At 35.2% G+C, this 17,613-nt stretch overlaps 1 protein-coding gene across 4 annotated transcripts; it reads left to right on the forward strand.

The window, feature by feature from the left end:
* The first annotated feature begins 1,853 nt into the window (after window positions 1-1,853).
* On the forward strand, window positions 1,854-17,443 carry LOC105122657 (bromodomain and WD repeat-containing protein 1-like). Of its 4 annotated transcripts, XM_011021926.1 has the most exons (26): window positions 2,415-2,499; window positions 2,612-2,643; window positions 5,237-5,591; window positions 5,840-5,991; window positions 6,185-6,424; window positions 6,651-6,760; window positions 6,853-6,930; window positions 7,024-7,130; window positions 7,956-8,050; window positions 8,137-8,252; window positions 8,427-8,527; window positions 8,607-8,684; window positions 8,809-8,887; window positions 9,061-9,229; window positions 10,324-10,394; window positions 11,329-11,409; window positions 11,495-11,565; window positions 12,674-12,770; window positions 12,871-12,930; window positions 13,408-13,462; window positions 13,566-13,960; window positions 14,062-15,906; window positions 16,060-16,632; window positions 16,769-16,827; window positions 17,002-17,311; window positions 17,343-17,443. In XM_011021926.1, the coding sequence occupies exons 3-25, from the start codon at window positions 5,242-5,244 to the stop codon at window positions 17,195-17,197; spliced, it is 5,178 nt and encodes a 1,725-aa protein (XP_011020228.1). In that variant the 5' UTR covers window positions 2,415-2,499; window positions 2,612-2,643; window positions 5,237-5,241; the 3' UTR covers window positions 17,198-17,311; window positions 17,343-17,443. The 4 variants fall into 4 exon arrangements, with proteins under 4 accessions (XP_011020219.1, XP_011020235.1, XP_011020228.1 ...); XM_011021917.1 differs by lacking the exons at window positions 2,415-2,499; window positions 2,612-2,643 and adding an exon at window positions 1,854-2,202 and having other exon boundaries at window positions 5,234-5,591; XM_011021933.1 differs by lacking the exons at window positions 2,415-2,499; window positions 2,612-2,643 and adding an exon at window positions 1,854-2,202.
* The last annotated feature ends 170 nt before the right edge of the window (window positions 17,444-17,613 follow it).

Below are 17,613 nucleotides of genomic sequence, written 5' to 3' on the forward strand. Positions count from 1 at the left end.
ACTATATACACACACACGCTGATCGCTTTTACACTTTATCCGACCACAAAAAAATTATTTAGTTAGCAAGATATTGTTTTACACTAAATCTCACATATAATTGTATTTTAAATATTAATTTTGTAGAAATTAAAATAAATTTTATGAATGAAGATTTTTTATTTATTTTACATAAAAAAATTCATCTCATGATATTTTTTAAAATAGTAATTAAAATTGATTTTTTAGATTTATTTTTTAAAAAACTATAATCATAAAATCTGCCCAAATGTGTTTTTTTTTACCAGGGATCGAGAAAAAAGGAATACGAATGAATTAAAAGTGGAGGATTGAGTTTTCACTTTATTCAGCAACGAGGGTCAAACCTTATTCACTTCTATTTTATAATATTTTTCCATTTGTATGCATCGACTCTCATTTTTGTTTTTGTTTAAATTAAACAGTTAGATGGATTGGAACCTTCCTATTTATTTACTAGAAAATATTTTTTTTATGTTTGATAATATAATAAAAAATAAGTTAAAAAATACTTTTTTTTATTTGGTTATATTATGAAAAATAATTTTAAAAATAACTTATTAATATTTTATTTTTTAAAAATTTATTAAAATAACGAGGAATAAATCTTATAAATTAAAAAGTTAAATGAGAATAAAATTAAAAAAATATAATTTCATAAATTATCTTAAATTAAATAAATAACAATAAAAATTAAATCTAAAAAATAAAAAAGTGAAAAGTGAAGAAATTAAAATAATAATACTTAATATTTTATAAATTATTTCAAATAAAATAAATAATAATAAAAAAAATGAGGACTAAATTTAACAAATAAAAGATTTCAATTAAAAACAATAAAAAAAATAATTATAAAAATAAAAATCAAATCTAATATAAAAATTTAATTCTAAGTGATAAAATTGAAATATAAATATTTGAAATAAAATATATATAGCAATTAAAAATTTAAGAATTAAATTTGATATAATCAGCAAATAATATAATTTTTAAATTTTTTTTATAATTTTTAAAAAATGTTTTCCATTGAAAATAAAAAAAATATTTTTTAAAAAACCAAGTAAAATTTTTTTTTCAACAGGAAATATTAATTTTTTAATAATAAATAAATAAAATTTAAAAATAATTCACTGAAAATAACGAAACAAACACAATTTATTCTTCCCATCCCCTTCTATTCCTTCCATCATTTAAATCTTTTATCCTCTCTGACAAAACACGTTCTGAGCTCAAGTGCTGCAACTATGATGCGTTGCTTGAGGGTTAGGTTTTTTAGACCCTACTAAAATCAGGAAAAGAAAAACAAAAACGGTGTTTGATTTTCATGAAACGAAAAAAAAAAAAGGTAATATTTTCGAACATGGTCTCTCTGTTAAAACCCCTCTAGCCTTGTCCTTGCATATGGTCTAGCCTAGTATTTATTTATAAAAAATATATTAAAATAATATTTTTTTATTTTTTAAAAATTATTTTTGATTTCAATATATCAAAATAATTTAAAATATTTAAAAATAATTAATTTAAAATAAAAAAATAAAAAATATAAATTTTTTTAGAAATACTTTAAAAATATAAAATTATGCAGATTCTCAATAATTTATAGAAAACACAAGCGATAAGTTTACCATACACATCGAATAAGTATCTATCCTTTTTGGGCTGAAAAATTAAAAAATAAAAGTTTCACCCGTGCCGTGGGGCCGCCTTCGCAATCTCCTGACACAAACTCCTGGAAGTGGAAACAGAACCTGTACGGTGCCGTTTCAATCCATAACAAGCAGATAATCCTAAATTTTATATATAATATTCTCTTTATCTCAAATTTCTCTCTCATATCTCCTGTAGAGTAGAGAGAAAAAGAGTAGCCGCCCGCAAAGATATAAAACGCTACGTTTCAATCCTTGCCTTCTCCTCCCGTTTCTGCCTACCTCGCTCCCGAATCTCCCTAACAAAGCAAGAATCGAAAGCGCGCACACACGCACACAGAGCTCCCTCCAAGAATCTAAATCACTTCATCGCGCGTCTCCTACACTCGCCAATACTCTCTGAATTTCAAATTCTACCCAATCCCAGTCTCTTTTCAACCTCTCGATCTCCTTCATTGTCAGAAGAAGCGAAGAGAAAAGAAAAGCCAGGGCACTGCTAACATACCTCAAAAAGGCTGACGTTTTGTTTCAATATTCGGTATGTACAACAATAACACTCCTTTTGTCTTCATTAATTTGGTTTATTTATACCATTATATGATTTTTGGTCTGTTTACTGGGAAATTGATAAGGTTATGGCGAATATGTTGAATTAGATCTTCAGTAAGGCTTGTTTCGATATTAGCGCGCGTATTTGATTGTAAATGGGATAAATTGAAATTAGGGTTTTGGTTTTTTTGGTGTTACAGAGGAATGCATTTGGATTTTTGCTGGTTTGGCTTTCAAAAGTATACGAGAATTCCTTCTGGTTGATTTATCTCTCGCATTACATCAGGTTCCACGTCTTTATCATGTTTGCTAATGATTTGTTTCAATTAGGGTTTTTTTATTGATTATTAATTGAGTAGCGCATGGCATTGTTAACCAATCAATTGGTGAATGTGTAGGCTCTTCATGTGTGTTCATGTCACGCGTAAATGTGAGTGTGTTAAGAAAAGACTTCTTCATTGTTATTATTGCTTGATTTTAATTTTTGGTTGAACCTTATGTGGATTCAGCAAAAATTTAAAGGCTGTATCAGTAATGTAACTGAAGTATCGGGAATGTTTTTGAGGGGTCATTAGGGGGATTAGGAGTTTATATTCAATTCTTTTGTTCTTCTTTTTAATTGGTAGGTTTTTCTTCTTCTTTTTTGGGGTCTATCTCTGCTTGTTGAAGTACTGTTTTGCACTAGTTCAGCAGAACCTTGATGTCGTAAAGCTCAAGTGATGATTCACTTGAGAGTTGCGAGGTGTCTTATTCTTAGAAAATTATATGAGTGCAGGGGAAGTGGATAGAAATAAAGGGGAAAATGACAGAATTCCTCTATAAATTTCATGCTGAAGGACTTCTAGGTGATAACTTCGATAGCTGTCTAGTAAAGAATAGTTATGACGCTGGACAGCTTTGGAGTTTTTGTCCTCCTAGGGTTACTCCAAAGGCTTCACTTAGTTGAATTTTTATTCCAACAGGGACCTGGACTCTTGAATAAGAAATTCTATTGTTTCTACTTGAAAAAGATTCCTTTGTAATCAAGTACATTTGCTGTGTGTAAAGTTTCTCAACTCATAGGTTCTTAGTTGTGCATGTATTGATAGGTGTCTTGAAGGAATGACCATCTCCTGATAATTATCACGAATTTTGATTATTAGAAGTTAGTTGCATCACTTGGTTGTTCAGGGAAATGTTGCGCTTTTCTCTTGGTATTATTTCCGAAGGTTTGATAGAGAGGGGGCCCAAGGGTTGGTGGTAGTTTACTTACCCTGTCTCTCCAACCAATCGATATTTTCATCAGTGGTTCTACTTTTGAGATGGTAGCATTAATTGCTTTTGTGTGGATATGAGCCCCTTTTGCTTTGATCAAGAACTTTTGAGATAGGAGCATTTGTTGTATGTTGTGTGATTAGTACGTGGGCGCTTGACAAAGATAGTTGAGGTGGATGGCCTTTTGTTCTGTTAAATATGTGAAAGATTTTCTTTCACATGCACAATTATCATGGCCTTCAATTTTAGGACGAATTGAGGTTTGTTCATGTTTCATTTCCTAGGAGATTATATGATTTGTATACAATGGAAGTCTTGGGGTTGATTTGATGCTGGTGAATCTGAATTTTGTGGTTTTTGGCTCACGGTTTCACAGTTGACAAATTTTTCTATTTTTCTGTTTATAGCACCATTAGTTGACATTTGTTGTGATTTTGGATTTGCTATTTGGTGGCGGTTAATCTGGTTGGAGTGTGAGGGCTGATGATGGAGGGAGAAGGGCATGCTATCATCCATTTGACAGTGTTTTTCTACATTGAATTAAAAATATTAAAAGATGCATTCCAAACAATTTAAATTGCCTTTTCTAATTATAATCGGAGACAAGTGTCAAATGGCCCAGATTTGATCCAATTTGGAAGTAATGGATCACATTATAAACACATGTTGCAAATTTACTAACTGATAAAAACACACAAATAATGGGTTTTGTCCGTTAGAGTATAGGATATGATTCTGAATGATGTCAATTTTTTTTAAATTTGATTTATTAATTTCTTAAATTAATGTATTATAGTGATTAGTAATTGAAATTTAAACTAAAATTTATTTATTTTTAATTATGGATTTGATTTATTATAATCATGCTTTCTTTTGAATACCATTCTGAATGAAATATACGAGAAAGAGTGACATGCTAGGGCTATCTCCATGACTACAGCTGTTTGGTTTTTTATATTATATCGAATTGACTATTTAAATATAAATTTGTAAAGCATTATTGAAATATGTGAAATCTATAAATTTAGCATTAATAATGAATAAGAAACTTTATACATTATATAGTAGAATCAATTAAATCTAATTGCATTGTAAGTAATTTAATAAATCAGACTTACCTGAGCTTTCTCTTATTAGCAATGAAAATATTTAACAACCAAGGAATAAGAATAAAGGAATCATAAAATTTATTGAAGTTGAGTTGCAGGTTATAGGACCCATGTCTCAATTGACAACCAATCAAATTCATTATTTTTGTGAATGATCTGATAAAACAAAATCATGAACCATTCTTCTACCACTAATCCATCAAAAATTCATTATACCAGTCTTTCAGCATTAGAATAATTTTGACACCTATATATATATAAATCAAACCTGGTCTTACAAATATCTGTAATGTTTATACAGTGCAAAAGGCTTAAATTGGAAGCAAATAACCCATCAAAAACTGATGCACCACTCAATAGATATTTAAATCTAATTGGATTTTTGGGCGCTTCCAACAACAATACTCATTATTTGATCATTGAATAAAATATTTGATGTTATTTTTTCTGCACAAAAGTTTGAGAACCAAACTTTTTTAATGGACACTTTAAATATTATAACATGCTTAATTTCATTGGATCATCGACTTCCACTAAGCTGCATGCTAAAGGATTCCATATATTTCTTTTGTATCTTTTAATGCTTAGTTTTTCTTTTTTTATTTAGAATTGATCTACTTCTTTGTTTAACTTTTGTTTTTCTGGCTTCTTGAATCACAGGAAACATGGCTCTTCGGAAGTACATTCCTTCAAGTGATGCACCTTCTGGTAGTATGAAGCCTTTGATCTTTTCAAGTAAGGGGCGTGAGAATGCCCAACTTGCAGAGCCGGAGACAAGTCACAGAAGGGTGAAAGATGTGGATGTTGACCTTAGTGAAGTTTACTTTTTAATTATGCATTTCCTTTCAGCTGGGCCATGTCAGAGAACTTATGTACAGTTTTGGAATGAACTTCTTGAACATCAACTTTTACCTAGAAGATATCATGCATGGTATTCAAGACGTGAAAGGCCTAGTGGGGATGAAAATGATAATGGTCTATCATTTCCATTAAGTTACAAAGGTTTGGAGGAGCGGTAGGCAATGCACACTCTCTCCCTCTCTCATGTATGGGCACACACAATTACTCTTAGTGTTGCTTTGGTGGGGCAAACTATATATGCCTACATATATGGTCAAGTTAAAAATGGATTGAGATAATGGTCCTGGTCTCTTTTGTGAAATTTTGCCTGTATTTTCATGGATATATAATGTAGATTGTGTTTTGTTAAGTTTTTGCCTCAAACTCTCTGATCCTGACCTTTCATTAATTATACCTATACAGGTATCCTCACATTGAGAAGAATCACTTGGTAAAGCTTTTGAAGCAATTATTGCTCAACACAGCCTCTCCATCAGAAGGCTTGATTGGTGATGCTCCAAATGCTGCTGATGTTCCTACTCTTCTGGGAACGGGTTCATTTTCACTTTTGAGTTGTATGTTACATCTATTTAAGCCTTTTAAATGAAATGACAATCATAATTTTTACTTGTATATGAGGTTTTTATGCTGTTGTGAGATATTGTCTATCCACAGGAGATACTAGAGTTCGTCATCTATTTTTACCTGGAAGTTAATAAGATGTAAAATTCCCCTTTGTGTCTAATTTTGCATCCTCCTCTTCCTAAGGTGATAGAGATAAGGGAAATGGCCAAGTCAAGCACCCCCCTGCTCACATGCGATGGCCTCATAGACATGCTGATCAGGTTCGTGGGTTAAGTTTGAGGGAAATTGGGGGTGGTTTTGCAAGACACCATCGTGCACCATCTATTCGTGCAGCATGCTATGCTATTGCAAAACCATCAACTATGGTACAGAAAATGCAAAATGTCAAGAGAGTACGCGGACATCGGAATGCTGTCTATTGTGGTATGGGTTTTACAGCAACATTTTATGGAATTGGATTATGCAGTTTATGTTCTAATCTTTGGGAAAACCCACACGTCATATATTGTGGCTATTGTCGGCCAAAATCTGAAATGAAATAAGGCATTTATCCAGCTGTATCTTGGATATCCCGCCATATGCATTTTCTCTTAATTTTTGTTTATGTTGGTGGGTTTTTACCTAAATTGCCTTGATGTAAATCTTGCAGCAATATTTGATCGCTCAGGGAGATATGTTGTCACTGGTTCAGACGATCGTCTTGTAAAAATCTGGTCCATGGAAACTGCTTTTTGCTTAGCTAGCTGTCGTGGGCATGAAGTGAGTATGGTTCTATAAATCAAATATGCATTATTTCCTTGCCTTTCCATTTCTGTTTAATCACAAGTTGCATTTCAATCCATGTGTGAAAGGGGGACATTACCGACTTGGCTGTAAATTCAAATAATACTTTGGTGGCATCCTCTTCAAATGATTGCATAATTCGAGTTGTAAGCTTCCTTTTCCTTCTGCAAATTAATGACTTTCTTTCTGGTTATTATATTTACACCCAATATATGATCGCTATCTCTGGATTTGGGCAGTGGCGTTTGCCAGATGGGATGCCAATATCAGTTCTGCGTGGACATTCTGCAGCTGTTACTTCCATTGCATTTAGTCCAAGGCCTGGTTCTGCATACCAGCTTTTGTCGTAAGGCTGATTGCAATCTTCTTATAATATGCATGCTCTACATTTCTGAGAATTTGTCCTTTGTTTCATCAATCCACTACCTTTGGATTTGACTTGTTACGAGGAATCTTGAAATTGGAAATTTGGAACATGCCACTGTAGCTGCTGCAGGACTTTATTTTATCGCTTGTTAGGTTTGAAACCAGACCAATTTTTTCCCAATCAGAAACCTTTTATGATTTGAGGAAAAGCCTGATGCCTACCATGAATAGATTTGATGGAGATGGTTTTCAACTTAAACTCTTGTATCCTTAAAGTTAGTGGGAAATTTAATCCATGTATCTCTATTCTCTTCTCTGGATCATTAACTTTGTAGTTTTTTTCTTTTTCCTCATCATGATTAAATTTGTAGCATGTTACCTCAATCTTCTTGTCTCATAGAATTTCAGGCCATCGATTATTTTTGTGTTTGTCAATAAATATCCATATTCCAGCCCAAACAACTCCTCTATTTGACTCCATTTGTTAGGATTAAGATTTAGTTGAGTTGAGTTTGGCTTAGTTGAGGCCTCAAGTCGTATATTATCTGCATTATTTCAAATGAATTTTGATTCAAAGTCCTTATTTCAGTAACCATGCAGTAGTTGGTTTTGCTTTGCACTTGGATTTTGATGCATGTAAAATTATGAAGTTTTAGCTTTGGCTTTGTTTTGTATTTTTTCTATTCACGCAAAATCTCCATTATTGCTGTTTGAAAAGTAGGCACTGGTACCTTGAAAACTACAGTGCAGACTCCTCATGACTTGTTCTCTGCTATGATTTATAGCTTTTACTCTTGCTTTGCAGGTCCTCTGATGATGGAACATGTAGGATTTGGGATGCCAGGTCTTCCAACTTAGGTGCACGAATATATGTTCCAAGGCCTCCGGATCCTGTGGCTGGTTAGTTACCTTTTCATTCAAACTCATGATTGAGGAAGTGGTTCATTTATAAAAAAGAAGTTACAAGAACTCTGGAATACCTGCAGGAAAGAACAGCGGTCCATCCTCAAGTAGTGGTCCTCAGAGCCATCAAATTTTTTGTTGTGCATTCAATGCTCATGGAAATGTATTTGTCACTGGTAGCTCTGACCACCTTGCTAGGGTATATTTGAATTCCCTTAGTTCGCTTGCAATTCTGCATTATGATCATCCTATTTTTATCTTCTATATGTGATGTGAATATTGATTTTGGGAGAACTGATGTGAATAATCTTTGTGCCTCTATATTGAAGTGTATACATTGAATAGCTTGTTAGCAATATCTTTTCACTTGTAGGTGTGGAATGCTCTTAAATCCAACACGGATTCAGACCAGCCAAATCATGAGATAGATGCGTTACCTGGCCATGAGAATGATGTCAACTATGTTCAATTTAGGTAGTGTTTCTTGCTTTGTGCTGATGCTGCCATAAAATTTTTTTAGATTACTGACATAGCATTCTGATTTGCTTTGCAGTGGTTGTGTCGTGCCATGTAGATTTTCTATGGCTGACAGCTCAAAGGAAGAGAATATTCCAAAATTTAAAAATTCATGGTATGGAATTTTTCTTATTTGCTTATTTATGTCGTGCTATTTTTATGATGAGAATATATTACGCCCTTTTGTTGTAGTTAATTAAATCTACTGACAAAACATGCTTTGTAATTAAATGCATCAGGTATTCTCAAGACAGCATAGTTACCTGTTCCCGAGATGGAAGTGCAATTATTTGGATTCCAAAATCACGTAGATCTCATGTAAATAACCTCTTTTTATGCCCCCCTCTCCCTTGGATTTCTTTTTTCTCAGGGAAGTGAGAGTCGGTCATTTAGTTTCTGTGAGGGTCAATATAGGTCAATGTGACCTTGAGTAGTATCAGGATTCCATCTTGATTTCTGAACAACAAATATATATTTCTTTCTTTTTGAAGGGGAAAGCTGGCCGTTGGATACGGCATTATCACCTGAAAGTTCCTCCTCCACCAATGCCTCCTCAACCTCCACGAGGAGGTCCACGACAGAGAATTCTTCCAACTCCTCGTGGGGTAAACATGATTGTGTGGAGTCTGGATAATCGTTTTGTCCTTGCTGCTATTATGGGTATTGTGTATTTCACTGACAAGTATTCATGTACACATTTGTGGATGAATATGTATGTGCAGCTATATAAACTTGACTATCTTCTGCCCCTCCGCTATTAGTTATTTTTTTAGAACACAGGGGGGGTGTTTGTCCATCAATGCCCGGGCATTCGCCTTATAAGCAAACCCATCTTAAAATTCTTAAGTGCGCCCATTTTCTTCCAGCAAAGCCTTCTTTTATGGCAAAATGATGTTTTGGTTGGGACTCATTGTTGAGGCTCTATTAGTCATGCTTTGCTGTAGATATGTTGTATTTGATGGTTATGTAATGATTTCCCTTTCTATTTTAGTTACTAAATGCTTGAAGTGCCTGGAATGTTGGAGAGATTCAGAAAAGGAAAGGAAACAAGGCTGTGTAATTCTTAACAGGCTTAATCTTTGTGTTGTTGTTGGTTTAATTGTTTTTAAGATCACAACAATGGTCATTTTCTGTTGAACTTGGTACTAGTGGATTGTATTACTTGTTCCAGGTAGCAGATTATCTAGTTTCCAGAAAATTGGGGATAAGGGAATGCTATTCACACACTTTGACTTCCGGGCAAGTTCAGGGACATTGTAAAATAAGAAAGGGCAGCTATCTGTTTCACTTGTTCATAATGGAAGAAATCTACATGTGGAAACTTTCATTGCACGCTGAAACTTTCAACCATTGAGTCCTCATTGTTGTCTGAAGATCATCCTTTATTTTTCTGTTGAATTTTATGTTTGTTGTTGCTGTTCACTATGTGGAGCATTATGTGATGATTTTTGTGTAATTTTTTGATCTTTATATGCTCATTTGTTTCCTTGTGAATTTGGGTGGGGGACAAGAAAATTTAAAATTTCAATAGGTCTGAAAAGGTTTCCAGAGACTTTTTGGTGCTTTGCCCCCCTGATAAAATTTAAACTAAAACATAAATGAATAAATGCAGACCCTTTCCTCCATGTAATTGACCGTACCAAAAAAATGATATTTCAGAATTGAGTTGGATTCTACTAAATATTTTTTGAAGTAGGAAATATAGTCATTATTTTCTATAAGTTGATTGTGTGGGGGTGATGATTCTGGTGCAGATTGCAGAATATGTGTTTGGAATGCTGCTGATGGTAGTTTGGTGCATTCTTTGACTGGTCATACTCAATCTGTAAGTGTTAGTTTTACAACTGCTGTAAATGAGATTTGCTAGAATGCTTTTTCTTCAGGTCATGTAAATGCAATTTGCTAGTTTTATAATTGTTTCATGTTGTTTTTGCCATATCACCTGATTATTCAGTTTAAGTGAATTTTCTTCTAAGTTGATGGTCAAAAGCTGAGAAGGGCTGGAAAATTGATTTAGTTTTTTGCAGTTGGTAATTGTATATAATGTTTCATTCTTCTTGGTTAAATATATTATGTATTTTCGCTAATGAACTCAGTTTGTCAGTACTTTTAACCATCTCTCGTTCATTACCATTGATAGTTCTAAACGAAATCTCTGCAAACTTTTGTAATATTTTAAGTGCCTCTCTTAGCAGCAAAAGGAGAAAATGTTATTTTAATTGTTTCACCAGTCAATTTTCCTTTGCTCATTCACTAGAAGAAATCGGTATCTATCTTTTGCAGATCTTACTGTCCCTACCCATTTTTAGTTTCGAAATGGTTTGTTTATCCAATATGTGTATGTTTTAGCATTTCAAAAGCATGTTTTGCTGTAATTTGACATCTTTTCAACCTCCCATTCTGTTTGTATACAAGGACCAAAGATACATTGTTATTCTAAGCCTGTTTCCCGGCACCTTCCATGACCACTGGTGGCATAGATCAATGCTTTCTTGTGTTTCATTGCCTTTCATGTGGTGATTCTTACAAAATCTCGTCAACCATCCATATCACATTTCTATCAGGATATCCTTGTGGAACAGCTGAAATTTCCTATTCCTTTAGAAGGATGCTATTTCTGTTTTGCTCTTATTTCTCAGTTTCCTGTTTTTCATATCAATGCATTTTATCATGACACACTGTTGGATTATCTTACTTTTCACACGTTATTTACCTTATGTGTCCAGTGTTTCTGACCATGTTATTTGTGTTCCTGGCAGACATATGTTCTTGATGTTCACCCTTTCAACCCAAGAATAGCTATGAGCGCTGGCTATGATGGAAAAACAATAGTGTGGGATGTGAGTCTCCAATTTGCCATGCCCATTTTATAGTCTAATACCTCTCTTTGGTTACAAGTGCATTCATATTCTTTTTGTCCTTTAGATTTGGGAGGGCACACCCATCCGGATCTATGAAATTTCACATTTCAAGTTGGTAGATGGAAAGTTTTCACCGTAAGTGCCTGTTAATGCTTAACGTAGAATCTCTTTTTGTTTTTGTTGATTCTATCAGTGTCACTCTTCTGAATCAATGTCAAGTGACTTCATATGAATCTCACTTACCTTTCATTGTTTCATGATAGTTTAATATTCTAAAATAGAAGCTTTCTAGACCATTTAATTTACTTTCTCTTTGTTATTTCAAGATGTTATGTGAAGAATGGTTCTCATTGAAGTTTGGGGAAATTATATTTTAACTTCTTGTAGTTAGACTAGTGGATCAATTTTTATTTTCTCACTTGCTTGCAAGTTGACTTGACATTCATGCTCTGAGGTTTAGTATTCCATCGAGAATTCTCCCTTCACTTGTCATAAACCAACTTAAAAATTCGATTGATTTGTATAAAATACCTTTTTATTCTTGACAAACCACATAAAGATACTATTAGATTTTAATTTTGTTCTGTTCATAGGTTCTTGTCTGTTGTCCCTGTAGCTAATTAAAATGCAGCGGCATTCATATTCATTTTTTATCTGGTTGGTCCCTCCAGGAGAATTGTGTTTGAGATCTTTCAACTTCAAGGCAACTTTGAATTTCAATTCATGTCCTCCAACAGTTAAAATAAATCCAAATAATAATTTCAGGAAGATTCTTGGTAAGGTCAAACATTTGAGACCTTGTCACCCACTGGACCTTCTGTTTTATCGTACTATGTGATTCACGATCAGATTTAACTAGCAATGTAGTCACAGTTTGAGCATTGATTCCTTAAATTATCACTAGTTCTATCTTTAAAACCAGTTGGATTTCCTTTGAGCGTCATGGTTATTTTACCAGTTCAACTTTTCCTGGAATTGACTTATCTAAGTGAATGTCAGATGAATTTATGTGATTGTGAATCTATATTTCAGATCTCAAATAGGTGTTTCCACTTAGCAATGTTATATCAGCTTTGCATGATAAGTTATTTTATATGTATTTTATTATCCTTGATGGAGTTTAATTTTATGCTTTTGTTTTTTTATCTTAATTCTACTCAATCAAAATGGTGGTGGATACTTCTGTAAATTTTTTGCAACCTTACTGCTGTTGTCATGATTATTGCATATGGCTTTATTATAGGGATGGTACATCCATTATACTTTCGGATGATGTTGGTCAGCTGTACATATTAAATACAGGCCAAGGCGAGTCCCAAAAGGATGCTAAATATGATCAGGTGTGTTATAAATAACCGCCCATGCTTTTGTAGGTTCTGCTGAGAACTGGCTTTCTGGAAATGCATTATGAAACTAAACTCTGTGTACACTTCTTTACAGTTCTTCCTTGGTGATTATCGGCCTTTGATACAAGATGCCCATGGAAATGTACTTGACCAGGTTAGCTGGCTGTCATAATTTGGTGACTTCAGCAAACCTATTTATTATCATGCACTACTTCATTTACCTATTGTCAAGAAACATGCACCTTGAGAAGGGCCTAATATTAGTAAGGAAATGTAACGTCATTGAGATTACTATTGAGATACATACCCACTTGAAAAAATTCTTGCCCATCCTTCTTGTAACCCTAATTCTGGATTACCCAGTCCGAGCATGTACTTTTGATGTCTGTGGCATTTACTTATTATTTGCATGCACAAATGCATATCCATAAGTAGAGTTATGGTAATCAATTTATGAGTTTATAAATGATCATAATAGTACCCCTTTGCTATAACTGTCTGGTGTTGAAAATTTTACCGTAGTCCCAATAGATCCTGCGGAAAAGATGTAGTATTTGAAGTTCTGCTTTACATAGTCTTTTTGGTTCCTTGTTCATGTCTTGATTATAAACAATGCAAACTTTTAATTCAGGAAACTCAACTAGTACCATTCCGGCGGAATATGCAAGATCTCCTTTGTGACTCAGGTTATAATTTCACCTTGACAACTCTTATCATTATAGTATACTTATGGCATGCGTTATTTGCGATTACATTCTCTCAAGTGCTTCTTGTTTTTGACAATTCCAGGGATGATTCCCTATACAGAACCTTACCAAAGCATGTATCAGCAGAGACGATTAGGAGCTCTGGGTGTGGAGTGGAAGCCATCTTCTGTAAGATTTGCTGTTGGACCAGACTTCAGTGTAGACCCGGATAACCAAATACTCGCCTTGGCCAACTTGGATGTATTGGTTGAGCCACTGCCTGATTTCATAGATGCCATGGATTGGGAACCAGAAAATGACATGCAAAGCGATGACAATGATTCAGAGTACAATGCCCCTGAAGAGTGTTCTTCTGAGGCGGAGCAAGGAAGTTCAAATTCTAGTTCCTCTGAAGATCCAGAATGTACTGCAGAAGACAGTGGGGCTGAGGGCGGGGATGGTTTCCGAAGGTCTAAAAGGAGAGAACAAAAGGCTGAAGTAAGTGTTCATCTATTATTCTCATTTAAAATTTTGGATTTCATGGATGCTTGACTTATTCTTGATTTCTAGCTTATGCTTCTTGCTCTGACTTCTTGCAGATTGAGATAATGACTTCTTCTGGGAGGCGTGTTAAGAGGAAGAATTTGGATGAGTGTGATGGAAATTCAATTAGAAGTGATCGAGCTAGGAAATCAAGGATTGGCCGGAAAGTTTCAAAGAAGAAGTCTTCCACTTCAAAGGCCTTGAGACCTCAAAGAGCTGCTGCCCGCAATGCGCGTAGTTTGTTTTCAAAAATTACTGGAACAGCTACAGATGGAGAAGATGAAGATGGTTCAGAAGGTGACTTATCAGAAACTGAATCTGGCATGCAAGACTCAAATATTGAAAGTGATGAATCAAATAGATCTTTGGAAGACAGGAACAGGAATTTGAAGGGGAAAGATATCCTGGAAGAGTCTGAAGACTTTGTTGAATCACGTGATCTTACTGAATCTCACATGAATACTATAAATAGGAGGAGATTGGTCTTTAAATTGCCAGTTCGCGATTCTATTAAGATTGTATTCCCAGAAAGTGGAATTCACAAGTGTGACTACCAGGTTGATGTGGTTGGATCATCGTCCAAAGCTCCTCATGAAGCCACCAAGGTCAGTGGGGTTCCTACAAGCTCTCAAGATCCAGGATATTTTTCTGGTGATGTGCATTGCAGCAGAATGGATGGAGGAAGAAGAGCACAGATAAAAAATTATCCTTTGGACCTGTCTGAAGAATATAAAAATGGGGATATCAGATGGGGAGGTGTAAAGGCTCGTACTTCTAAGCGTCAGAGATTGGGAGAATCCATTTCATCAGCAGCATATACTGGATCTAGTGCATGCCTTGGTGAACAAAATGAAAATGAAAATAGTCTCAACAGATTCTCAAAGTTTCAGGAAGATCATGGAACAATACCCCCTACTTCAGAAGTTCAAAACGATGTGGACAATGAAGGAGTCATACCAGTGAATGAAAGAAATGCTGGGCCAGAGACCCCAGAGGTTGTAAATGATGTGTCCAGTGGTAAAGTGCACTCAACCTTCAACAGATGCATGGATTTTGATACATTACCAAATCTGGGTCACATGGCTAATGAGAATGACAACCCTCTGGATCTCAGAGAGAGCTTCCCATCTTTCTCAACAATGATAAGGATAAGATCAAAAAAGATATTGAGGGATTCACTAGATAATCAGGGAAATGGTGCGTGTGATTTATCAACTGATAAGTCTGCAAACATGACACAGGATCCAGTTAAGGAGATGCTGGAGCATGATGGTTCCAGTGGAAATACTCCAGAATATAAAGGTGATAGATTGGAAGAATCGGATATACGAAATGGTGAAATTTCCATGCCATCCTTGGATGACTCAGTTGGGTCCCGTTCACATCCCAAAAAGATGTTTGATGTTGTTTATAGAAGGTCAAAGCCAGGTAGAGGTAAAATTAACTCAGAACGTGATGGCAGCATCAGAGAAGAAACTTCAATTGCTTGTAACCCTCATCTTGACTCCAGAGGGGATTCCTATGAAGGCACAATTGGTGGATCTCATAGAATGCATTCCATGGGCCCAAGGGGAACACATGATGCAAATATTGCAATCAATGATCTCCATTTGGGGCAGGGACATGAATCAGATAATACTTGTAGAGATACCCACAATGGTTCCATTAGTAGATGTCAGCTTCAATGCGAAGAATGGGGATCAAGCTCAAGGATGACAGTTCGATTGAGATCTACTAGAAACAGGAAAGCCAGTTGTCACTTTCATGACACAAGTCCAGTAGATGGAAGGAGGAAGTTGCATCAGTCAGCCAAAAGAGTGTCATGGTTAATGTTGTCAATGCATGAGGAGGGCTCACGTTACATCCCCCAACAGGGGGATGAATTAGCATACTTGAGACAGGTCACTTGGAAGAGACGCTAAAGATTCCTTTTTTTGCTGACCGATAGTTCATTCTTGATTCTTGCCTTGGGATACTGCAATTTAGGTCTTGTGATTTAAATGATTTATTTTCTTGTGATTTAAATGATTTATCTTGGAAGCTTTGTTTTTCAGGGCCATCAAGAGTACCTAGACTGCATGAAGTCAAAAGAAGTAGGCCCTTGGAAGACAATCAAGGGAAACATAAGGGCAGTTGAATTCTGTAAGGTTGAAGCCCTCGAGTATGCTCCATCTGCAGGATCTGGGGATAGTTGCTGTAAAATGACGCTTAAATTTATAGATCCTACTTCCAGTGCATTTCAGAAATCATTCAAATTAACTCTACCTGAAATGACTGGCTTCCCAGATTTTCTTGTTGAAAAAACTCGGTTTGATGCTGCCATACAGAGGGATTGGAGTCGCAGGGATAAATGTAAGGTCTGGTGGAAAAATGAGGGTGAAGAAGATGGTGATTGGTGGTATGGCCGGGTTTTATATACGAAGCCCAAATCTTCTGAATTTCCTGAGAGTCCATGGGAGAGGTGTGCTGTTCAGTATAAGAGTGATCCCAAAGAACTGCATCATCACAGTCCGTGGGAGCTTTTTGATGATGGTACGATGTTTGAGCAGCCTCATATAGATGAGGAGACTATGAACAAGTTGCTGTTTGCCTTTGCCAAACTAGAGCGATCAGGCCAGAAACACCAGGTAATCATGCAAAGAGGGTGGGAAATTTTTTTTCTTGTATAATATCTCTGAAAATGTTTAGATGTGGCTTGTATATCAACTTGGAGATATTACATGGACTTTTCTGATTTTTTTTTAAATTTTTGCACATCTTCAGGATCACTATGGGGTTGAAAAGCTAAGGCAAGTTTCGCAGACGACTCGATTTACTAACGGGTATTTTCTTGTGCCTGTTTCTTTTTTTGTAGTTTTCTATTGAGATGGTTTGTTCTCAAAAAGTATAAGCGTAAACGTGCCTTAGTGAATGTGAAACCAATTCCCTTGCATCTTGAATGTAACTTGCAAAATTTTTGGTGCTTGAGCTGGTGTTTGGATCCCTGAAATTCCCAGGTTTGCAGTTCCGTTGTCTCTTGAAGTGATCCAGGCAAGGTTAGAAAACAACTACTTTAGAAGCTTGGAGGCATTGAAGCATGACTTTGAAGTCATGCTGTTGAATGCAGAATCATACTTTGCGAAGAAGGCAGAGCTCTTGACGAAAATGAAACGTTTATCAAACTGGTTCACACGGACATTATCATCTTTGTAGCCTCAAATTGTTCTGATATCAGCTGGGCCGTTCTGTTTTTAGCTCCCGTATTTTTTGTATATAATTTTTTTTATTCGTAGATTTTTTTTCCTCTAGCATCAATTTTGGGAATCGGTTTTCGTTTCTTTCAATGCGTATCGCTGTGGAGAAATCTCCACTTAAAGATTCTTTCTTGTATAGACAACTTTGTCAGCATCGTCATTAATAATAACAAAGAAACACAGAAAATCTTAAAATTTCCTTCGATGTAGAATGCTGTTCACATTTTAGTCCTTGTTCTCAAATGTCAGGTTTGAACCAGTGTTCTCAAAGTCTTGGGAGGTGTTATGCATGTTCGACCCCATTACCCTCCAAATTAATTTTACAATTCGGTAAGAACCGATAAGCACATTTATGAATAAAGTTACAGGAAACTG

The sequence above is a fragment of the Populus euphratica genome, unplaced genomic scaffold, assembly GCF_000495115.2.
Source record: "Populus euphratica unplaced genomic scaffold, PopEup_1.0 scaffold1.1, whole genome shotgun sequence".
NCBI classification, from domain to species: domain Eukaryota; kingdom Viridiplantae; phylum Streptophyta; class Magnoliopsida; order Malpighiales; family Salicaceae; genus Populus; species Populus euphratica.